The 24,928-nt window shown below is 38.5% G+C and overlaps 2 protein-coding genes across 4 annotated transcripts in view; one reads left to right on the top strand and one right to left on the bottom strand.

Annotated features, from left to right (window-relative positions):
- LOC115418114 (fibrous sheath CABYR-binding protein) overlaps positions 1-5,557 on the top strand; it is a 13,063-nt gene extending 7,506 nt beyond the window's left edge. Inside the window, exons 11-20 of one of the 3 annotated variants that reach the window (XM_030132449.1) lie at positions 79-211; positions 1,501-1,535; positions 1,627-1,702; positions 1,855-1,889; positions 2,610-2,679; positions 2,762-2,833; positions 3,013-3,032; positions 3,223-3,256; positions 3,684-3,795; positions 3,877-5,557. In XM_030132449.1, coding sequence (XP_029988309.1) covers positions 79-211; positions 1,501-1,535; positions 1,627-1,702; positions 1,855-1,889; positions 2,610-2,679; positions 2,762-2,833; positions 3,013-3,032; positions 3,223-3,256; positions 3,684-3,780 — 572 coding nt within the window. In that variant the 3' untranslated portion in view covers positions 3,781-3,795; positions 3,877-5,557. Of the gene's footprint in view, positions 1-78; positions 212-1,500; positions 1,536-1,620; positions 1,703-1,854; positions 1,890-2,609; positions 2,680-2,761; positions 2,834-3,012; positions 3,033-3,222; positions 3,257-3,683; positions 3,796-3,876 lie in introns of all 3 variants that reach the window. The other 2 variants (XM_030132447.1, XM_030132446.1) reach the window with 2 other exon arrangements.
- Positions 4,593-24,928, bottom strand: prkaa2 (protein kinase, AMP-activated, alpha 2 catalytic subunit). Its single transcript, XM_030132450.1, has 10 exons — positions 24,829-24,928; positions 23,232-23,373; positions 22,034-22,127; positions 20,273-20,417; positions 17,597-17,684; positions 14,978-15,202; positions 14,591-14,753; positions 12,425-12,763; positions 12,184-12,310; positions 4,593-8,252 (listed from the first exon to the last, which is right to left on the bottom strand). Exons 1-10 carry the CDS (start codon positions 24,926-24,928, stop codon positions 8,002-8,004), a joined length of 1,674 nt encoding a protein of 557 aa, XP_029988310.1. The 3' UTR covers positions 4,593-8,001.

The raw sequence follows: 24,928 nt of genomic DNA, 5'->3' as shown, positions 1-24,928 counted from the left end.
AAAAAATGTTGGAAAAGTTATTGGACTGTGGCCTTTGGATGGCTGAATCCCATCACTGACTCCGTGAGTGTGTTTCAGATGGGTATGTTGCCGTGGATCACGTGGAGCTGGATATTAAGGAGATGTTGGAGCTGGGAAAGAAAGCTGCAGTCTCCCGAAAGAGCAGCAGCAACAATGTTATTGAGCCAGAGGTCACGAGCACTGGGAGCAGGTGAGTGAGGGAAGCGTACTGTATACAGATAGGAGCTTTAAATTATTAACTCATAAAGACCCAAACATCCACCGGTGACCAAAAACATCTACTTATATAAAAGGTTTAGCAACTGTTGATCCACTAATTCTATCAATACATGTAAATAACTGAGATAAAATGCAGGTTCTCAGCTTAGTGAGCATGGAAACACCATCATTTTCAACAACACGTAGTCACTTAGTAATTTATTCGTCCATTTAACAGAACATGATATATACATACATACAATTTGGATTTCTATATTAAACATGGGCAAAAAGGCGTAGGCTGAAGCAACAGCTTATTTATGCCTACCCTGTTTGCAAGAAGGAAAGCTGCAGAAACAAAACAACATAAGACACTGATTCACCAGTGAAACCTGTGGAGTTTGATAAACGACAGTGGATGACACTTGTTTTGACACATTTTGTGTTTGAATTAATGATATATTTTGTTGAAAAAGTGACTTTTTTCCTTTTTTCTGATTTGATCTAATAACCTTTGAATTTACTCTGATCTTTTATGAACATCTACATGATCAGTAAATTAAATATAGGAAAATACACAGTGGATCAGAGAGGTTATGTATCATATTCATCTAGAAAAAATTAGATATACCATTGGAGGTTCCTCCAAAAAGTTCTATGCCACTTGGTAACCAAATATTAGCTTTGTAGAAGGCATAGTAGCTACCAACATATCTATGTAACTCCAATGTCTGGGTTCCTTATTTATTTATTTATTTATTTATTTATGTGGACTTACAAATATGCACGTGTGTGTATGTATGTGTACATATATTTATTTATTTATGTAAGTGTCTGTACATATATTTGAAGGGGGTTTATATATTTTTGTATGTAATTATATTATGTCTGGCGTTATATAAACTTAATAAAGGTCCAGTACTTGGGATGGGTGGAGTGTGTGTGTGTGTGTGTGTGTGTGTGGGGGGGGGGGGGGGGGGGGGGGGTAGTTGAATAGGGACTTGATATATCAGTCTTATGTTCAAGTTGTATATTTCTTGTTATACATTTGAACATCGACAATAATCAAAAAATTAAAAAAAAAAAAAAAAAGAAAAAGGAAAATACACAATTTACACAGGATGATATTATGATAAATAGTGATAAATCACTTAAGAAAGGTTAGATTTAGAGAAAAATCTGTTTGGACGTTGACACAAAAGCTGTTCTGGGTATTTAAGGGTTAAATACATAGTTACACTAAAAGAAGGATTTGGATTTGTTTTTGTCTCTTTTTTCCAGAGCCTCAAATCACTACCCACTATCAGCAGAGAGCTGTAAGTATGTCCCCATTCTTACATTCAATACCAGTGTTAATCAAATCATTCAACTTTAATATAATATTAATATTGACCTGTTCAGTTACAGATGACAGCGAGGAATGGACATGTGATGACGATGAACCAATATCTCCTGTTGACAATACAGATTCACTGGCTCCACTGTGAGTCTTGATCTGTCCATTTACACCCTTCAGCTTTACTTTTACACATATCTGTTACATGTTCACACAGACCTGTCAGCACCACCTGCCTTTATCTATGGACGGTCTTTATGTATAATTCCTATGTCAACACTTTATCTGTTCTTCTACAGGAGCCACACCAGGACACTCTCCATGCCAGATATGGGTAAGAAATCTCGACTTCCTTCAGTTAATAATCTAGTGTTAAAACTCTTGCCGTGCTGTATGTAATCTTGATGGAAAAAGATACAGATACAATAAACAAAAGATACTACAAAAATCTTTTAGTAAACTAAACAGAAAATGAACAGCCAATAGGAATTGATGATTATTTAATTCAGTGTTAACACAATATTCATTTTGCATCGACATGGTTTTTAAGTGGAAAAATATCACCACACAGGTAAACAATAGCATGCAGCTGTTGCAACATTTAGTGCAATCCACATCAGGAGCCTTGTTTTAGTGCAGAACATCCTGATATCTGTCACAACAAGAACAATTATTACCTCTAATGTGTTTAACAAATGAACCCTATGTGCTAACCCTTCCAAATGTTGTTTCTGTGAAAACTCATCAATACACTGTACAATGTTAGCTGGAGAACAGAATGGAGTTTCTGTCACTTTCTATTGCTGCTGTTCAGCTTAGTGACCCTGAGCTATTTCTGCTTTTTATATTCTGCCATGTCAAAACTGCACCAGCTTCTTTATTAAGAATTGTGTAAACTGGAGGGTGTAACTATTAAAGTACTAAATGGACAGTCTATAATGTTGGTGTATTAGCAATAATTAGCCAATGTGATCACAGGAATAATTTATACTCTAAGATGTGTTCTGACCTTTCTGAAAGGTTTTTCTGTATGTTGTCTTTATTGCTTTTATAGGTACCAAAGACCTTCCCATAAACCACCAGCACAGTCACAGTGACCTCAGTGCAGATAGCTCCCACGTCCAGTGAGCTTCCTTTACCCACAGTCACTCAGATTACACATAACAGTGTGTGCTGGGTATTAACACGCATTTGTCTTTTCATCAGAGCAAGACATGAAGCACTCCAGAAGTTGGCCACATTCTTCCATGTACCCAAACCTGCAGCACCCACAGCCAGGTAGACACATCATGCACAAACACACACACACACACACACACACACACACACAGGCACGCACGCACGCACGCACACACACACACACACACACACACACACACACACACACAGTACACCGTCATACATACACACTTACTCCAAATGGCCTTAAATTCTTTACCTTTTGTTCTTCCTTACAGCACCAGTGAACCAGAGACAAGTGAGTAATGCCTGAAAAATCCTCCATGCAGAAAAATGCCATATATGCACAACAGTATTTGCCAATATAATCCAACATAAGTAAAATACAAATATAAGAATGCATATATGATCTAACTGAAATCAAACACCATTTATTCATTTATTAAGCAAATGATTTAATGTGAAAACCTGCTCTGCCTTCCTGTCAGGTCCTGTGCTTGAAAAGGAAGAAGAAATTCACCTGTAAGTACGAGTTGCAACATACACAAAGACACAAGGAAACATGTTGAACATATTAAGCAACATGTGGACAGACTGTGCGTGAATGTTGTCTTCCTTTTTGCCTGAATACTAAGGTGCTCTTGAAAAGAATGAGTAATTTATTTTTTAGTCTCAAAGAAAGACAGACAGAGAAGGGATCAACACCCAAACCACCAGGAAGTGAAGTTTCCTGAAGTGTCCTGACATGAGAATGAGCTGGCATTTCTCCATGATGTGTTGTTGCTTTATCAATGGTTTCATATTCACGGCCACAATAAGCTCAGTCTTCTCTGTCACTATGGAGACGTTAATCCACGCTGCAGCACTAATGTGTAGTACATGGGTTTGTGTGGAACATAAGAACAGAGAGAGGTACAGTAAGGTCTGAGGGTTGTTTTTTCTCCCACAGGCCTGAGGCGAGTTCAACACAGGAAATGGACTTTGAAAACCCTGATCTGCTCATATTACCTCCTCCTGACCTGTACGCTGACTTGACTGTGGAGTAACCATTATTAAATGAGGTAAAGTTCAGCTACTCGCTCGTCATTGCTGTTTGCATCATTTTCTGACATTAACGTTTTGTTTTTTTCTGTCTGTAACAGCAGAACAGAAAGTGGTGAACCTGAAGAAACTGGCTTTTCTCACACTGTGACCAATGTCACTCGCCTAATACTGTGACAGTGACATTACCCACTTCACTATGACATTATTTTTCCTGCTGACTCCATTTGGGAGCCAGTATTTTGTTTCACACGAGGAGAATGAAATGAGACAAGCGGTACACCATCTCAGCAACTGGAACTGTTTGTGTGAAATCAGTGGGGGACAGTTTTTACTGGAGACGTTAAACCTCGGACCTGGGAAAGGAGACATTGTAGACAAACACAGAGGCTCTGCAGAGTTACAGTGACTGAGGCAGGAAAACTTCCACACCGCCTCACACATTGAAACCCCAAATCAGCCACTTTTGTTTGTGATTGTATTGTTTTGCTTTTTTTTTTTTTTTGTATTTTTTGTACTTTGTATTTTTCTGTATCATCAATATGCAGTTACAACTCATTCTGGATTATGGAAGTGCTTGTTGTAATTAATCATGTCAAAGTATTTAAAACACTTTAGGTTCACACATAATATATAATAATTATCTTAAGTGTCCCACCACTAATCAACATGGAGTGTGATCTGAGATATACAAATGTTTTCTGCTCCTACCAGTTGGTCTTGTCGTGGGTGCACATTTTCCAGGGAAATGTCATTAACTGTTTTTTTTTTTGCAGGTGTAAACTGTTTTTGTCTCCTGGCTTGAGAAGAATTCCTCCTCAAGCAGATGATTAAGTATTAACAAAAAGAAGTAAAGTAGTGAGGTCATGTTCATGTAAGATACTGTTGTTGACGTCTATGGGTGCAGTTTTGGTTTTTATAAAACACAGGGTGTGTACACATGTATGTACAGACTACTCTGCAAAGAATTAAGACATGTTCCTTTTTTATTTTTGTTTATTGTTTTTCAATAAATACTCATTAAAGTGCAAATCATAACAGCAATACAGTATCATGCAGTGCATAATAAGAGAAATCCAAACCCCAATCAGACACAAACATGTCAAACACACTCATTCAGACACACACACACACACCCTCACAATAATCAGTGTGCACATACACACATCATGTACACATGTGAATTTAGATTTACACTAATCATAAGAACCTCACCACACAGAAACAGAGTACAGCTTTGCTGTGGAAAATATTCACTTTGGTACAACATGGAAAGTCTGCAGCTGATTAGGCCCTCTGGCATGTGTTTCCAGCTCTAAACACAGATTAGAGTTTACATGACTAACATGCCACTGGTAGTTGCATATAGTTGTAATTGTACAGTACTACATGTGACAGTAAATACTGGTTAAAACAGGAGTTTTTAAATGTGAATCATGACTTCTCCAGTATAGTGCACTTCTTCGATCAATGTTATTCTGTAGTTATAAGCAGCAGTATCAGGAATAAATGAATGCATTATCAGCCAAATATGATCCTGATCTGACCAAAGGAGTTCACTACACAAAGGACAAGTCGTGTAAGACACAGTAATAGTTGTGTAAAGCAGAAGACTGACAGAAGGACACTGTTTTTACAAAGGTGTGCATGTAGTTGTATGTGCCTTACAGCAGGGAGTTTCTCCCTGACAGAGTATACTGAATGATCAATGTACCATAACAGAAGAAAGCCAATCTGACACAGGACATAAAAACAGAACACGTAATAAAGGGTTTCAGGAGAACAAACAAAGAATGTGGATTTCACTGATTCAACCAAAACCCATTAAATGCTTTTATAAGGCAAAATCACTCAAAAAATTATTGTCACAGCTCTGCACAAAGACAGACTAGACTCTCAGTTCATATTTAACTGTTATAGGTACATCAGAGTTCTCAGGTCATTATGTTGTTTGGTTGAAAAGTTGGAGACATTATGACAAATATGAAAAATGTTCATAAAATATAACCAGTGAAATCATCTAAAGATTAAAATTCTAACTTTTATTATGAAATGTTAACTAATAATTCTAACACTATCATGAGTAATGATCTAAGAAATATTTTTTCCTCATTACCTGTCATGATAATGCTGTCAGTGTGTCCTTCACCATAATGCTGAGTTCAAGTCTAGTCTGATGTTCACTCATTTCTAAATGCTTCATTTCATACAGTAAATGTACTATTTATATATATATATATATATATATATATTCAGGCTTCAAGCATAGTCTTATTTACACATTTTCATTCATTTCTCTTTGTGACAGCAGTATTAGATGGAGCATGCCTCTCTGCTCCATGTTTTACTGAAAACAGTAGAAAGGCAACAGTCTAACACTCTCCAACTTTCACTTCACATTCAGACATAGACTGAAAAACATATTATGGCAAAACAACAGCAATACACAACCTGAATATGCAGAACGTCTATAGAAGTACTATCACCGTGGCAGTCTTCAAAGACTAAAAAACATACATTAAAATTTGTGTCCGCACAATGTGTGTGATGTTATGAAACAGCGACTCTGCAGACTGAACAGACAACGACAGACGCACACAGACAACAGGTCCAACAGCTACAACATACGAAGCATCATGTTTTTACCACTGTCACACTGTGATTCTCTCTCTCCACCAACTCTGCAGGTGTTTCGGTAAACCACTGCAGAGCCTCCTAATATGCCAGAGTCTTCCTCAAGCACACACTCTTCACATACACATGCACAGACTTAATGTGCTGCATTTTTAAGGCAAATGGAGAAAAGTGTCTGTGGCTTATTACCTTAGTACCTTAGTACCTTCTTCCTCCTCTCTCACCATCATCACCTCATTCTCTACAGAGGGCTAGTGAGGTTCAGTACTGCTGAGGTAACTCCATAGATTTATCTGTAAATTACTATAGAATAATGATGAGAATTAGCAAAAACATGTTAAAGGAGCCATTCTCAAGTTAATCATTTTGCTGGGCTTTTCTTGTGGACATGTCCTTTTTCCTAATTTCTGTAAAGCTTAAGCAAAAAAAAATAAAAAACTGCAGAACTGATAATTGCAGCCCTCCCTGCTACAAACTGCACATGGCTTATGTCTTTGTTCAGTTCGCTGCGTACATGACACGTCTGTCCTCTTGATGTCACAGGCCTGCTTGCTCCTTTTAATTACATTCTGCACATGCATCAATGAGCAGCGCATTAACAGTTGCTCAACTTGTCATTTTTTAAGGACTCAACTGAAGTGTAAAGGAGTCTGTGTGAGTGTTGCATATTTATATAAGGTATTGGATGTATAAAATAATGGCTGAGAATATATTGGTTGTGAAAATGCATGTGTGCTTGAACACTAAACACAGCCCGGTCAGTACCGTGCTGAGTACAATCACACCATCCCACCGTTGCTATAAGATCAGTCATCTACAATCTAGTTGAGATCAGGATAAAACTCTACTCTGATGCTGTGTTTAAATAATGTAACTACAATGCCTAAAAAACAATCTCTCGAAAATAAATAAGGATCTGATATCTAAATAATAATCTTTATGATGTATAAAGTTGGATATTTGGTATTTCTTTTTCAACCTCAGCTAAGTAAAATGATAGTAATATAAATATAATATACATGGATAACAAAAGTTCTTTCTTTACAAACCATATAAAACCTGAAATTAAACTTTACATGTGTTCCCTCAGACACAATGTCAATTTTAACAAACAGTGCCTTAATAAAAATACAAGACAAGATGCAAAACTGACCTCTGTCAAGTATCTGGGGCAAATCAGCAGGATTCCCCACCATACAGTGTAACGGTGGGTGGTGATATTTCAGCAGCTGATACAGATTGAAGATATTTGTAGGAGGAGTGACAGTGAACCTGACCTCTGCTATGACCTCTCACCTTGCTGGCCTCAACTAGTTCACAGATTCCAGTCCACAGGATCCGAGACCCAAGTACTGTGTCAAAACAAGAAATTAAAAAGTTATTCATTCACCTTTATGCAATGGCTTCCTCTCTCTCTCTCTCTCTCTGTCTTTCTGAGTACTGGACAGGTATTGCTTTCCACCTTTTCTAGTCTGATATGACAGATGATGAGGAGACAGACAGAGGAAGTCACTCCAAACATCCCAGATTTGCAACTGGCTTAAAAACCCCACTGAAATCCAGGTTACAGTGAGGTTAGGAGTCGACAAGTCTCAACGGGCCAGCGTGGTGATCAGACTGGCACACATTTCAAAGAAATCCATGGTGTGAGACCCCTGGCGAGGGGCGAGGTGAGGGGAGCTACCGGACAGGGACCCCGGAAGAGAGGAGCTGAGCTGGGGCAGATCCACCGCGGGGCTGGAAGAGTCGATGCTCAGCCGGGGTCTGTGGAGACCGGCAGTGGAGCCCGACCTCTGAGGGGTGGATGAACCCGATTTAAAACCCACCGCCTCAATGATGTCATCTGGGGGTCAGATAAACACACCATTTAACCACTAGAAACAGCCTCAAAAAAGACATTGAATTAAATTCATCAGTAATAGTCAAAGAAAAATATGTACTTTGTGTTATGAGTATAAAATATCTTCCAATTTGAGTATTGAGTTTCTCCCTGGGGATTAATAGGGTTTATTTGTAATTGTCTGTGGAGCTGTGTTATTATGGTTATTGATGTAATAGGTTAACTGAAACCGAAAACTAAAGTAAAAGTAGTATAAATGAATCCATCCATTCACTGACTGAAAAAAAGCAAAAACAATCCTTAATAAAACAAAAGCAAACCAAAACAGAACTGCAGAGTCATCATTTTTCACTTTCCCACTTAGTTTGCACTCTGGTTTCTGTACCTTGATACCTAAAAAAGAGGATCTATAATGAAGATGACAATAACAGACAAGTTTACTTTTAAACCCTTAAAGACAAGTAACTATTTTTTTTCTGACTTTCCAAAGTGATTTATCATCATTTATTATAACACTATCCTCTGCATTTTAAATTTTAGTGAGAAGTGGGTATTTTCTGGTATTTAATTCACTGATCATGTAGCTGTTCATAAAACCTCAGAGTAAATTAAAAGGTTATATCAAAACAGAGACAACTTCAGAAAAAGAGTTTTTCAGCAAAATATATCATAAACTGTCATTTGTCAAACTACATGGATTTTATTGGTTTATCAATGTTACAGAAGATGATGGTGTTTCTGTGTTCACTACGGAGCCTCTGAACGTCCAAATGGGACATATCTGATGACCATGAAAAGCTGAGGAACTGCATTTAACCAGAAATATTTACATGTATTAATAGGATTAGTGGTTCAATAGTTATTAAATATTTTAGATCAGTAGATACTTTTGGTGAGCAGTGGCTGTTAATGGCTTTGAGGGTTAATAGTCAGTGATATGTAAGTTTAATTCATCATTATGCATTCTTCTACTCTTTAGAGCAGTGGTTCCCAACCTTTTTTGGCTCGTGACCCCATTTTAACATCCCAAATTTCTGGCGACCCCAGACATTCAAACTGAGACTTCTTTTTTTTGTTAAAATTAATTAGTTTTTGATCATGTAATAGTTTGCTATACTATGTTGCAAATAAACGTTAATTTTAGATGACTTTTAGTCTATATAATGTATATTATTATGGGCGGAGGCAGAAAAGCCAGGTGTAGATTACTGCACAAAGTGAGTGTAGGTTTTCCAATAAAACCTTCCACCGGAGCTTATGGCTGACTCGTGTTAAAAAAAAAGTGTCTTCCACAAAAGTTCGTCTTCTTAGATTTATTGAACAAAAATACGAAAAAATAAAAATCACACACATACAAAATTCCACTGTATACGTTATTCTGTCCAAAACACGGCAAAAATACATACAAACTTCCACAACAATCAGAACACGGTCCGAACACGGTCAGAAAAACCGTCAGCTCCCCTCAGCCCTAATGCCGTATTACCCTCCAGGCCTGTCGCACACCCCAAGCTCTGCCCATTGACACACAACAACCAAAACACCATGACTGTACAAATAACAGTGATGCAAATTTTAAAATAAAATCATTCAACACCTTTTTAAATGAAATGAAATTGTAAAATTACTAATCAGTAATTAATAACAGAACCGAATTTAGCATATGGCACCTATAGTGAGAATTTTATTTTCCTTGGTCAGGATATGTACAGTCAGTCCAGCTTGGATTTACAAAGCTGACAATTAATACTGAACAAACAAGAACTCAAACTATGAATTATGAAAGAGCTGCAGCATCTGAAACCGACCACAATGAACATTTGAAAGATAAACAGTACCACAGAGCTTCAGTTTCAGCTTCGCAGTTTGCCATGTCTTTTATGGATTGTGATTGTCTCTCTCAACTCACCATATATTTTTTATCAGTAAGTTTTTATTTTTTATCTTTATGAATTACTAGAAATTTCAGGCGACCCCATTTGAATTCCAGGTGACCCTATGTGGGGTCCCAACCCCATGGTTGAAAAACACTGCTTTAAAGCTTCTGTATACCATCACTTTCCTCATTATATCTAAATCTATACCTTAACTAAAGAAAACCAAACTAGAGCTAGTTGGCTCCTTACTAAAAATAAAAATGTAATTACTTCTGGACTTCTTAAACTAACATTTTAAACTTTCAGACTAGAGAGAAACTGAATAAAAATGTCATACAATGACTCTGTAGACACTACCCAACCAAAAAGAAGTCCTCAACAGAGTAGATTCTCTGTTGGGGACTCATCATTCAGATTAGTCTGAGTCCAGATTATTGACTGCTCCGAAGTGAGATGAGAGGCACATGAGGTGATTACCCATCATGCCTAGTGCCTCCAATGCACACCTTTAGGGACACTGTTATGATCTGGGGTTGATTCAGTTGATCAGGTCTGGATTCAGCTTATGTCTCCAAAAAATGGCAGTAATAAACATTTGTTGTGTCCGACCACACGTAATCAGAGCTGAATAAAAGATGATTCAGTGAAATATCAGAATGTGGGACTTTTTTTGGCCATGTTGTGTACAGTATTATAATATGGTGTAAAACTCCGCCTACTTCTCTCACACCTGATACCATATCAATCTGTAATGTTTGAAACTCTCAACCCTTCCGAGTCTCTGTCTTGATACACTCTGGTCCGGATCATGACCCGGTCTCAGTTTAGGTGGTCTTGACAGCAGCACTAGTATGTACTCCATACAACTGGACAACTGTTCTTGAATCAGTTTTTTTTTTTTTTTTACTTTTTATTTGAATGTTTAAATCACTTTTACAGTGCAGTCACAAAACAAAACAAAAAAAAAAAACAAGGGGGGATGGTGTTCCCTATGCATTCGACTGCTTTTCCATACTTGATCTGATATCAAGAATTAGTGTCTTTGAATATGATCCATTTCTCCCATCTTCACTTAAAAGTTCCTATCTTAATCCTCAGTTGAAATGTTAATTTTTCTATGGTATATATTTCCTCTATAATGTTCAGCCATCACTGTGGTCGAAGAGGGTCACTTTTTAACCAGTTCCTTGTGACTACCTTTTTGCAGGCAAGAATTATAATTTTATATAAGTAAGTGTCTTCTCTTTTAATTACGTCGTCAGGTATTAGACCAAGGTAGATAGTCTGGGGGTCCATTGGAGTTTCATAATTTAAAATGTTCTCCATTGTCTGAACAACATGGTTCCAAAACATTTGCATTTTTACACATGCCCAAAAGGGCATGTGCGCTTGGGATTCGAGTGCTTGGCATTCATGTGACCACATCCTCTCCAGCATTGCTGCTATTTTCCCAGTTGTTTGCTTTTAATATTTGGTGTAATAAAAAAGCGAATGAGGTTTTTCCAGCCAAATTCTCGCCAACGTTTAGAGCTGGTGGATGTTAGCTGCGTTTTACACATAGAAAGCCACTCACTTTCAGACAGAGTAATGTTCAATTCTAATTCCCATTTTGATTTAATGAAAAATGAATTCACACCATTGCATTTTTGTAGACCCTGATATAATTTAGACACAATCTTAGTGGGTGTTTGTAAACTCCTGTGAAGACCTTAATCAGTTTGCTGCCCTCTGATAAATTACTCTTAATCTCCCTGTCAAAAAAATGTTTTACCTGTAAATATCCATACTGATCCTTGTCCTCCAAATTATATTGTTTTTTTATTTTTTCAAATGATTAAAAGGTTTTCCCCTCAATGAGTGTACAAATGGCTACTATTCCCTCTTCTCTCCACCTAGAAATCTATTATCAGATTTGGCAGGGGTGAATTTATCTGACTGGGAAGGCCATACCAGGAGCTTACTATCATTTTCCAAATTATATTTTGTAATAATCGCATTCCATATTTTCAATTGTTCTTTTATGATGACATCTTGAATCAGTTTTGACTGTCACTTACCATCTATGCTCTTGAAGTCGAGGAGGTAGGATCTGTTGTCCACCTGGTAAAGCTGCAGACTCATTTTCACCAGGTTACCTGTCACTGGATTCTTCCTCCGCACTCTCAGATGGTATGGGTTCACTACCTACAACACACAATAACACACAGTCTACTTTATACAGAACTGTATGTAGCTCAGTATTTGGCCTATGTACAAACAGGTAAACAGTAGGTGTATAGATAAGATATCGTCTTTCACCTTCCAGTCAAAGTTAAGTTGTTTCATGGCTCTGTACACCTCAGCCATGATATCATACGGTCTGCTCTGGCTCCGAATACCCAGGTGCCACTTGGCTTTCTTTACCGCCAGGGGTTTCGGTCGGGTGGTGTTAAGGGCATCCAGAGGACAGCGAGACTTGGGGCTGTCGGCTAGAAGTGGAGGCATCCTCTCTGGGTGAGGTTTAACCCCCGGGGGCAGAGGCATCCCCTCCTCGATGAAGGAGCCCTGGGGTGGACTGGAGGCCAGGTAGAACTCACTCGCCTGCGTCATGATGCGCCGGTTATCTATTATAAGGTGGTAGGCTACGGCCAGCTGGTCCTGGATGGACAGAAAGAGGGGGAGAACTACAGAGAAGGCAAAGAAGATGGGAAAGCTATTTCACTGACGGTTGGAACAGACCTTTAGGTTATTGAAGCCTACAAAAACTATTAGTCTATTCCACACACAATGACTTTTTCCATTATAAACTCTGTCATGCAGTTTAACTTTTCTGCAGCAGGAAGAGTGGTTTGCTTAAATAAACAGAAATATATCAACTTGTTTTGACGTACATACTGTTAGATATTCTGTACCTTACGTTTTTAGGAATTAGTGTTGTTCAAAATTAGTGCATTCAATTTTGTCACGAATGGTTTGTTTATATTTCTGTTCATGCTTGCAGCCGCTTTGATGGTCTGAATGATTTTATTGGAAATCTGTGGTTCACAGGAGACAATATGTATTTTCAGGGTTACTGCACATTGCTTAGTGGTATAAGTTTTGTTAAATGCTATTAAACAGAAGTATTTTTGATTTAGGGAAGTTTGTGTTGGAGTTTGTGTTGCACTGGGAGCTGTGCAACTGCTTGTTGTTTCTCACTGTTTCCACTGTTGAGAAGCAGATGAGAGGCAATGAATAAGTTTTCTATGTATTTTGGGGGAATTTGTGTGCAGGGCTCCTACACATTTGAAATTTCAAAATCCCATACTTTTTCCAGACCCTAATTTCCAGATGTCTTGGTAAAATAATTCCAGCCAGTCAACCAGTCTTTATATTTGGGATTTATGAGCATATACATCTACCCATTATGAGTTCTGCAGCGATCATACAAGGCACATTGAATAACTTGCTCACGATCAGTGTGTGGACATCATGTGTCCGTCGAAGCAGCAGTGAAACTTGTCGACACCTGGTTGGGCCTTAAAATGGGTTGGAGGAGGATAAAAGCAGAAGGCTGGGCATTCAACTTGTCAATCTGCCCAAATGTTTTCTAGGATGTGTAGCCTACTGTATGTGCCCTCACAAACATTTTAGCTGCACTAGCAAGCGAATTAAAAAACAGGCTGATCCATTTCTTTTTTTTAGATATTCATAATTTTATGTTTTAGAAAATAGAACAGTGGTAACAGTCTGGGAAACATGAATATTTTTCCATACATTTGTTTCCATTTTCCATACTCTTCCAGACCTGGAAATTTATAATATCAAATTCCATACTTTTCCATACTTGTGTAGGAACCCTGTGTGTGATTTTGAAATGTTTGTGATTTATATTGCTATGAAGCCCCGTATAAGGCACTTGTGATGTACAAGCTGAGATCTCATTTGAAACGTGGCTAAGATATTACATTAAGTAACATGGTTTTCACATGGAAACACCTTCCAAAGCTAGGTTTCAATAAATGTGAAATTGTGGTTTTATCAATAGGGCTGGGAATGATTTGTACAGATAAACTAACCCAAGGACTTGATACAGAAATAAGTGGTTAAGGATAACTCATTTTATCACCCCCACAGGGAAATTTCTCTGCATTCTGTTATTTTCATCCTAATACACACACACACACACAGTATGTAGCATTAGCATGTGGCATATCAGGAGCATTGAGCTGGCAGTTAACGTGATCAATGAGCTCCAGATCTTCAGCAGTACAAACTACATCAAACTCTGACAAACTCAGAATTTGGACCCACAACCTTAAATATGTGAGGTGGATATACTAACCATTACAACACAGCTGAGACGGTCAGTAGTTTAGAAATGCATTTAACTGATGCCAACGCACACAAAACACACATTAAGTGTATATAAGCACACAAGCAAGTGCAAATCTTTCATAGTGAGCCTTGAAATGTCCATTATTACAAGGAATGTGCCTTTGGTACCTGGGGATCTCCGCTGTAGAGACTGGACACAACCTCAGACTCGGTGCATTCAAACTTCTCACACACTTCTCGGACGGCCTCCTCATCCAAGACTGTGGCATCATATGAGGGGTCCTCAGGGAACAGGTAGCCTGGCAGGTCCTGCTTAAACCACTCATGTTCCCTGATAAAGCACAGAGCAATCAGTCAATGCAAAATACATCAACACTTTTATTATTTCATTCCTGCAAATATCAATGACATGAGAGGGGAAAAAAGCTGTAGATGACGAAAATAGAAAAAATATTTTGGGAGTTCTGGGAATGAGAGACATGAAATATTAAAACCCATGAAAGATAAAGTGTACTTGGGCTCGTGCCACTTGGCCTGACACAGTGGGGTCTGCACCTGATGTCTTTGATGGTAGCTCTCTTCAGAGGGTCCACCTGCAGCATGAGCATCAGCAGTGAGGCCACAGACCGGGTCAGGTACTCGGGGATGTAAAATACACCTCCTCTGATCTTCTTAAACAGCGTGGGGACGTGCTCGTCGTCAAAGGGCAGGGTTCCACACAGCAGGGCGTAGAGGATCACCCCACAGCTCCAGATGTCCACCTCTGGGCCTGCATAGAGTCTGATGGAGGGATAACAAACAGGATTAAGTGTGCAAAGTCTGGTAACAATAAATCTGAGTTGTCTCGTAGTATTGTGTGTACTGATCACGCACACACAAATTTCTGTCTTTTTTCTTTTAACCTGTCCTGTTCTCCAGTTTGGCCTCCAGTATGAGTGTACTGGATGCCATGAGTTGCTTGACAATTTTAATCTGCAAGAGGGTTTTGAACCTTGGAACAATCCCCCCTTTTGGGTGGGATTTATTACTGAATATACAGTTGTGGAAAAATTTATTGGACCACCCTTGTTTTTTTCAATTTCTTGTTCATTTTAATGCCTGGTACAACTAAAGGTACATTTGTTTGAACAAATATAATGATGACAACAAAAATAGCTCATAAGAGTTTAATTTCAGAGCTGATATCTATCCATTTTCCATGTTTTCTTGATAATAACCAAAATCACTTCAGTTCTTACATTAATAGCTATGGCATTGTACTGCCAAAAACAGTGCTTTTAGGCATTCCATGTTTTGTTTTCTGTCTGTTTTAGTGACATGATACACACAGGAGTTAGTACTTAATTGCATAACCATTGTTTTTGATGACTTTTGATGGTCTAATAATTTTTTCTGCGACTGTAGGTTACCTGGTGTGAGAACAGGACAGGGGATATACACAAACAGACAATGACACAGAACCAGAAACACATATAAGCAAAAACAGGACAGTAACAACAACAACAACAGAAGAACATTAGTAATTTAAAAACCAAAATGATCCAAAATCAGAATAACCAGAAGCATACAAGTTAAAAAAAAAACAGCAACAGAAGAGCATTGGTGATTTGAAAGCAAAACTACTCAAAGGCAGAATAGCCCAAAGGTAACAACAGACAAGTGTGAATGTGTGCCTGGATGCATGTTTGAGTGTGTGTGTGTTTATGTGCATGTAAAGGCGTCGACTGCACCTGTCCGTTGGCGCCAGTAGCAAGATGCACACACAAATTTCAATGTATGGGTAAACAATAGAGGTGTACTGTTTCTTCAAATGCACAGCTCTGCTCAGGTTAGAGCTCAGTTTGGGCAGAAGGGTGGGGTGAATAAGAAAAAAAGGGGGGAAAATTATGGGTTTTATTCAATTAACAGATTATTTTGAATATGTACAGGGTGGGGAAGCAAAATTTAAAATATTTTGAGGCAGGGATTGAAAGACAGTGTATGACCAATTAGTTTATTGAAAGTCATGAGAATTTATTTGCCACAAGAAAATTTACATAATAGAAAATGTTTTTATTCTATGTGTCCTCCTTCTTTCTCAATAACTGCCTTCACACGCTTCCTGAAACTTGCGCAAGTGTTCCTCAAATATTCGGGTGACAACTTCTCCCAGTCAACTTTAATAGTATCTTCCAGACTTTCTCGTAATAGTTTTGCTCATAGTCATTCTCTTCTTTCCATTATAAACAGTCTTTATGGACACTCCAACTATTTTTGAAATCTCCTTTGGTGTGACGAGTGCATTCAGCAAATCACACACTCTTTGACGTTTGCTTTCCTGATTACTCATATGGGCAAAAGTTTCTGAAAAGGTATGGATAATAGTGTTAGGTATGATTATGACATCAATATATGTTTGGTTTCAAAACAATTCACGTAGTGCCTGCTGAGAAAAAACAACTAAATGTTCATTGTAAATTTTGCTTCCCCATCCTGTAACACAGAAAACAGGCAATGACATGCACATCCAGTTACTGAAAGGTGTGCAGGATCCCAAAAAAACAGTCGATGAAAGAGTCAGATAAGGTCTGCACAACCTATGAGCTTCCAAAAAATATTTATTCACCACAAGTAGTGACGTTTCAGACCTGACTGAAGGGCTGTGGCCCTAAACGTCACTATGTAACACTGAACAACATGGTCAGTCTTCATAAATCAGCTCCACATACATAAACCAAACTTTGATGAGGACCAATCTACTCACTAACCCTTTACGCACCAAAGTCCTAATATTGTGAAAATCGACATAACTGAATGACAGCTTTTTGAAATCTTGATATCAAAATTGAATATTTAAAAAACAAACAAAATTCTGGCGCCTAAAGGGTTAACCAAGTGAAAACCTTTTAAAAGGCAGGATCATGACTTCAGACCATGGATATTATTGTGTGCAGCTTCAGTCTCACTTTGAAATCCATTGCAACCCTAATAGGTTTTCAATAATCTTTTAATGTAATAAAATTAATTTCATCCAATTAAAAAAATAGCATTATATCATTACAATTAGTACCTGTACAGTTATTTTTTTATTGTGAAAAACTTATTATTGCAATGTTAAGAAAAGAAGTGTTGTCTAAAAACAGGGGAAAACTGGTATTATCACTGAAGCCTTGTTCCTGCAGCCAAGACACACACCTTCCTGAGATGACCTCTGGAGCAGCGTAGTTGGGTGAGCCACAACTCGTCCTTAAGAACTCTCCATCTGACATCATGTTTGACAATCCTGTTGGCCGATCAAAACATGTATTAGCTTCGTTCTGTCTTTACTTTTACACCAACACAGTTTACATGATACAATTACACTGTAGTCAGCTGTTATAGTATACACACCTGATCAAAATTTGAAGACTAGTTGAAAAATTGCATGAATTTACATTTTGCACTGTTGGATCTTAAGAAGGTTCTAAGTAGACTTTCAAAATGCAAAAACATAAAATGGGAGTGAGACAAAAAAAAAAAATCTGAGTAAGCAATTTATTGAAAACAACAATTAAACTGAAACAGGCTGTTCATCGGCCGCTCAGAGTTTAAGACCACAGCCTCTAAAAACCAAAATCTGCGCAAAAATGTGGATTCAGTGTCATTTTCTGTCAGGTATTCACACTGCCATGACCTCCTGATAGCAAAGGTTAAAAAGCTTTCTCTGTTTGAACGTGGTTGGATTGTTGAGCTGCATAAGAGGCAAGGCCTCTGGCAACGCGCCATTGCTGCTGAGGTTGGATGCAGTAAGACAGTCATTTTGAATTCTTTAAAAGATCCTGAGCGTTATGGAACAAAAAAGTCAAGTGGTAGACCCAAAAAAATTTCACTGGTGCTGAGCCAGAGGATCCAATTCGCTCTCTATCAGGACACGGGACGATCCTCGACCCAAATTAAGGCTGTTATCAGTGTAGTCCAATACTATCAGACGGCATCTACCAGAGAAGGACTTTAAGAACAAAAAAACATCTTCAAAGGCCTTGTCTCCTTTAATGCCATAAAATTGCCTGTTTGGACTTTGACAGAGAGGACCAAACATGGGACAGTGAAAAGTGGAAGACAGTTTTATTCTCTGATGAGAACAAATGTAACCTTAGTGGTTCTGATTGCCTCCAACATTACTGGCATGCCAAAGAGATCCCACTGGAGATGTTTTCTAAGCAGTGGCACAGTGGAGGGGGCACCACCATGATCTGGAGTGATTTTTCCTTCAGTGAAACAAACACTCAAATGGTGGATGGCTGTGTGGAAATGTTTAAGGGGACGCCCCTAATGACTGAGGGCCCTCGGTAATGACTGGGTTTAAAAACAGGACAACGCTGCAGTTCACAATGTCCACCTGACAAAGGACTGAGAACAGAGGAAGAACCTCACTCTGTTGGACCCTCCTGCGTGTTCCCCTGATCTACATCCAATTGAGAATATTTGGGGATGGATGGCGAGGGAAGTTAACAAAAGTGGACATCAGTTCCTGACAGTGGATGACCTCCATGAAGCCATCGTCACCACTTGGAGCAACGCTCCCACTAACCTCCTGGAAACACTCCCATAATAATAATAATAATAATAATAATAATAATAACTAGAAAAGCACACGGAGAGCGCAGACCTCCGCCAAAGCAGATCAGTCCCGTCCCCCCCCCGGATCATCACCAAAATTTAACCATTTGTTCCTTGTGCCAGTATCAACATTTCCTGAAAATTTCATCAAAATCTGTCCTTAACTCTCTGAGCTATCTTGCTAACAGACAAACAAACAAGCAAACAAACAGACAAATCCCAATGAAAACATAACCTCTTTGGCAGCCTATTTCAATTGAATTGTTGTTTTCAGTAAATTGCTTAGTCAAATTTTTTTGTCTCACTCCCATTTCTTCTTTTTGCATTTTGAAACACTTAGAATCCTTTTGAGATCCAAAAGGGCAAAATGTAAATTCTTGCAATTTTTCAACTGGTCTTAAAATTTTGATCAGGAGTGTATATACATTACCAAAGATACTGAGTACACTGAGTACAGAGAGGTTCAGACTGATACACTGTGGACACACTGGTATCTTCATCCTCCTTTACCCGTAAAGACTCTAAGCCCTAAACACAAAGCTCTTCTAATTGGATGAGCCGCTCTCTGCCTGTCATGGCCTCGGCCAAACGCTAAACACCAGACACTCTTCAATGCGCTGACCTTCCCTTTATCTATTCTCCCTGTTCCCTTAACACTCCCTTTAACTGCTCACCAGTGTCTGCAGCTCTCAGCCAAAACACGCCGTATGCCCCCACTGCAGCCCCCCCCACCCCCGGTTGATCCTTCCCTATCAGATGACACTGGGCCTCAAGGCTTCCTGCCAGAGTTGATATGAGACCTGCCCGTTGCTAAGGGACCTCCCTCCTCTGAGCGCACCCTGCTGAGCTCAACGGCCTTCATGTTTTTACAAAATATTTCTCTCTAACAAGGTCATATTGCATCAGGCACTGTGTCTAAAGCAAATAGATTGAATAATTATTTCACCACCAATAAACCATAATCAGAGAGAAATGTATTCTCCTTAAATAATGAGGTTAACAGCGGCAGCATTACGATTTAACGCGTTTGTAAAAGTGTATGATTTAGTGTATAATTAAATTAGTCTGTGCCATATAACCTGATATAAAATATTCCATTCCACCAGTGAAACCATCAATTATACTCAACCTCTTTTTCTTTCTTCTCGTGCCCTTTAACGTATTCTGTTACTGTATGCTTTGTCTCTTTATTCCCCTAACAACTCCTCTGACAAGGCGATCCTTCTTTGCCAGGCCACATCTAGTTAAAACTGCAGTCTTTGAAGAACCCACCAAAGTCGGCTATCTTGGCATTCTTGCTGGCGTCGAGCAGGACATTCTCAGGTTTGAGGTCTCTGTGGACTACCATGTGCCGATGGCAGTAGTCGACAGCGGAGATAATCTGCTGGAAAAGACGGCGAGCTTCTGTGTCCTCCACCTGAGACACAAAATACAAGCACACATGACTGTTCTGTGGTGTTTCTCTGATCACTGCATGAATGTAATTAAACATAAAAAGGTATGCAAGTGTCAAAACTACTGTGAATGAATGGAGCTCGTCTGTAAAATTACACATCTAAGGTTGATAGTTATGGACTTGAAGTTAAAATGTTGTTGCTCTTTTATGAGCATTTACTAAATGACAAACTGATTATTTACAAAACATTATATTGGGGGTTGGTGAAATGACCAAAATATTCTATCACGATATATGCCATCTTTTATCTTGGTAACGGTACGTATAATGATACCGTAATTATTCTGTAAATTGAATCATGCATATTATCGTATCAGAATTTTTTCTTCTTTTTTTGGAGCTTAGGACTTTGGAATAAACACTAATGACATCCGCACATGAGACAACATTTGACTGAAAACAGTAAAAATATAATTCTTTCAAAACGGAAACTAGAACCATAAAGGAAAAATACAAAACAGTGTGCACATATGTATGTATTGTATATAGAGGATATGAATTCAAGAAACATCTATTTATCATGAAACAGAGTAGAAACAGTGTTAAATGTCACATGGTATGTACTGTTATATTTCCCAATACTTTGATACACATTTGTATATGATTTATAAACACTATGACAAGTTAATACAAATGTGTTGTAAATCATCCCTAAAAGCTAAATGATGAAATTATCATAAATAAATTATAATTAAATGATAGAGTTGAAATATTATGTCTCACCAGTAGGTCATTGGTAATGACAACTGTACATTAACAATATAAATGATCAATTCATCATTAACTAAAGACTTATGAATGACTTATGACAGACCATTATTATGCAAATATACAAGGAAACACTTGCTTAACTGTGAACTCAAGGTTGACCGTAGTGGATATTTAAAAGCCAATGTAATAATGAAAGGTTGGAGCAGGAAAAAGGTGATAGTTGATAGATTTGATTGATCGCCTTCATCCCTTCCCCTAAAATGTTGACACTATAACTGGATGACTGGTGAAATGAAATGTACACATAAGGGAATAAATAATGAGTCCTTGAACATCAAACTCCGGATAAGATAAGATAAGATAAGATAAGATAAGATAAGATAAGATAAGATAAGATAAGATAAGATAAGATAACAATGTAGTGAAAGTGATCCCAGCCTTAAAGGGACAAAGAGTAAGTAACTGATCAATAAATGTAGACATGAACAAATTAACCAAAAAAATCTGGATCTAAGTAATTTTACTGTATGTTTTCATTTATTATTTTCCTTCAAAGTCAATAATTTCAGTTCTGAAACCTAAGAGTATGCGTTCATAGAAAAGTACTATATAAATCTAATCCATTATTATCATTATTATTATTATTTTTATTATTATTATTATTATTATTAGCCATGGGCCACAATCAGCACCACCTTAGCCAGTACAATAGTCTTTAAAACATCCTGTCAGTGCTGTTTATTCAGTTTACTCCAGCTCTAATATGAACTGACCATGACACTGGAAATTTTAAAGAAATTCTGATATTTCCTTTACCATGACACTCAACATGAAAACATTAAATTAATAGTTATGTGACCTCTTACCCTTCCATGTTTGCAGATGTAGTCGAACAGTTCCCCTCCTGACACATACTCCATAACCATGAAGAAATCTGTAGGTGTACTGATCACCTGGTACCTTAAACACAAACAGGCATTTATTAACCCCAGAGTACATGGACGGTTACTGTTACACATCATCCCTACAGCTTCAAACCCAGATTATAAAGGCAAAAATGAGGCAAGACTTTGATATATGGCTGCGAGTGCATGTATCATTTTCATAAAGGTCAGGTTTATTGAAATGCGGGTCCAATCTCATGAATGGATGCTCATGGGAGATTCTAAACTAAATCACTACTTTACTCCTTTGGGTGCAGCACAACACAGCTGGCCCTGAGGGAGCAATAAAGACAGAACATATCACCAGCTCCAGCTTTTCCTGCTTTACAGACAACAGTTTATATGAAATCTAAACTGTGAGCGCAGGTGTTTATTTTAATTCAGCTCAGTATGTGCTGGATTATACACACAGCCTTTATATTATAAAGTCTAATAAAGAGGCTGCCATGTTCACTTCTGGGTAGGAGTCTGAAGCTGTCTGTCGCACTGCATGCAAACACGTGCCTAAAATACATGCGTCTGTGTATATGTTAGTGAATGTATATTTCTACAGCAGTGCGTGCAACTGTTCATGACCTGAGAGCTCACATATCTGCCATAGCTTACATATGAGACTGGACTAACCCTAACCCTGTCCTAAAAATAACTCAGAGATTGTTGAGAGAGACAGATAGTCATGAAAGGACATAGAAAAGGCGCCAGGGAGAAAGACGGAAAGAGAAAGAAGGGAGCCAAAGGAAGTCAAGGAAAAACACAACTTGAGCTGAAACACCTGGATAAGGATTTAGTCACATGGGAATTACAGCAACTACTATTACAGGGGTTTTGTACAAAGCAGTGGAGATTTCTTTATCTAGTTTATCTAGTTGTCGTGTGTGTGCATGTGTTTTGGTTTTGTGCTCTACCTCCAGGGAGCTCTGTGGGCATGCCCAGTGTGGCTCAGCTGTAGTAAACAAACAGGAACAAGCAAAGCATGCCACAACACACAGGGAACACAACATAGAAGTAGTACAGACCCACATTATAGCAGCTTTTAATTCAACAGAGCTCAGCTATGTGTTCACGTAGGCTGCGAACAGTGAGGATCTGATAGCGAGATGTGCTGTCTCTGTGCACTTACAGCTTGATGATGTGTGGGTGTCTGAAGAGTTTGAGATTCTGAATCTCGCGTTTGATTTTTCCCACGACATCTAGACTGCGAATCTTCTGTCTATTCAGGATCTTCACAGCCACTTTATGACCCGTCAGCTGATGCTCGCCGACTGAAAGCAAAATAATATAGATATGAAGCAGACACGGTACAGAGACTACAAAAAAAGAGCACACAAGATATAAAGATAGGCCTACCTATAGCATACAGAGAAAAGTATAGGCTACTACTAAGCCCTGTTTCATGGTAGGCTTAACAGAACTTGCTTTTAAAATAACTGTTGGCCCTTATTTGCTGCTGGCAGTGTCATTGTTTAGGGTGTTGGAGCTGTGTTCTTGCCTGAGGCTTTTAACTGCTACCAAAAGTCTTATACTCACAGTTACAACATCCAAATCTTATGAAAATACAGCATTAATATAAAGGGCAAACTTCCTGTTCTAATACAAATGACCCCCCCAAAAAAAACATTCACGGTGTCATATCTCCAGCTTGAAAAGATTCAAAGCTCAGTCCATAACTCGCCTAGAAAGTTTCACAACATATGGCAGCCCTTTTTTAGAATACTTCAAAGATGTATTCAATGTCAGTTCTTTAGATGAATAATTAAACAGCCTAATCTCTGACCTCATCTTTCCTTTCTATATCTCTCTGTACTTTTTTTTCTTTGTTTTTTCTTTGGTTCATTTCCCATTGTAGTAATAATCTGGCTGATGTTTGTTTACTGTTGAATATGTTTAAAATAATAAAAATATTTTAAAAATAAAAAAATAATACAAATGACCCTTATTCCTCAATTTGGCATTAAAATACTGCATTTGAACCACAGTCAGGTCCATGTATTTGCTCAGATGCACAGGTTTCTGGTCTGATCTTCAGGTGGTCTGACACCACATGAGCCACAGAACATCTGTGTCACTACTACGCAGGTGCGTGTGGAGTTCACGCCCTCACAAGGTCACGCGGAGTGCTTAAAAACAAGCTGAGAAAACTGGGAGGAAAAAAAATCTGTCATCTCCTTTTTTGGTAAAATTAACATTTGTAAAATCTCTGGTGGTGTCACCACAGACTTAACATATGGAATAAAGCAGCAGTAAAAACACTGTCTTCATCTACACGGTTCATAACCTGTGTGGACTGGAAGCTCCCACAGTGGGTTTCGGACAAGCTTCACAGATGTCCTCTGCCGCGAGACAGGTCAAATAAACCACGCACACAGAGACACGAGTAGAAAATAATAAAGTCGGTGAGACTGTGCAAGTCTCTGTGATGTTAGCCTTTGACCTCCAGGTACATACACCTGCCAGGGCTGATGACAGCAGATACAGACAGGGGCTTCGGTGAAAGAATTTGACTTTCAAGCAGTCCGATTCTGGAAACACATTTACGCACTAAATCCGTCGTGCTGCCGTCATTAAGGCGCACCGCTACGTACAATACTCCCCGACCACCGGTAAGTTCAGCACCGTTCGTAGAAGGGGGAGGCACAGTGAATACTTCATATATTACTCCACCTGACGCAAACAAACGCACACATTCTGCACAGCATGACTCAAAAACATCACTTAACTCTTCACTTTCCCGAACGTTCCCACTCCGAGCGTGTCGCCGAGGATGTAATGGCCGATCTTTACCCTGCCTTCGTGTTTCTGTTGTTGCCTCTCTGCCAT

This window comes from Sphaeramia orbicularis, chromosome 4, assembly GCF_902148855.1.
Source record: "Sphaeramia orbicularis chromosome 4, fSphaOr1.1, whole genome shotgun sequence".
Classification (NCBI taxonomy): Eukaryota; Metazoa; Chordata; class Actinopteri; order Kurtiformes; family Apogonidae; genus Sphaeramia; species Sphaeramia orbicularis.
This window is presented reverse-complemented; position numbering and strand designations above follow the sequence as displayed.

Coding starts and splice junctions, on each gene's coding strand:
- prkaa2 (XM_030132450.1), bottom strand. CDS start 24,928: ATGGCAGAGAGGCAACAACAGAAACACGAAGGCAGGGTAAAGATCGGC. Junction 12,764..14,590: donor TCTACAGCGGAGATCCCCAG/GTACCAAAGGCA, acceptor CTGTCCATCCAG/GACCAGCTGGCCGTAGCCTA. Junction 8,253..12,183: donor CGACTTCAAGAGCATAGATG/GTAAGTGACAGT, acceptor TCTGACCCCCAG/ATGACATCATTGAGGCGGTG.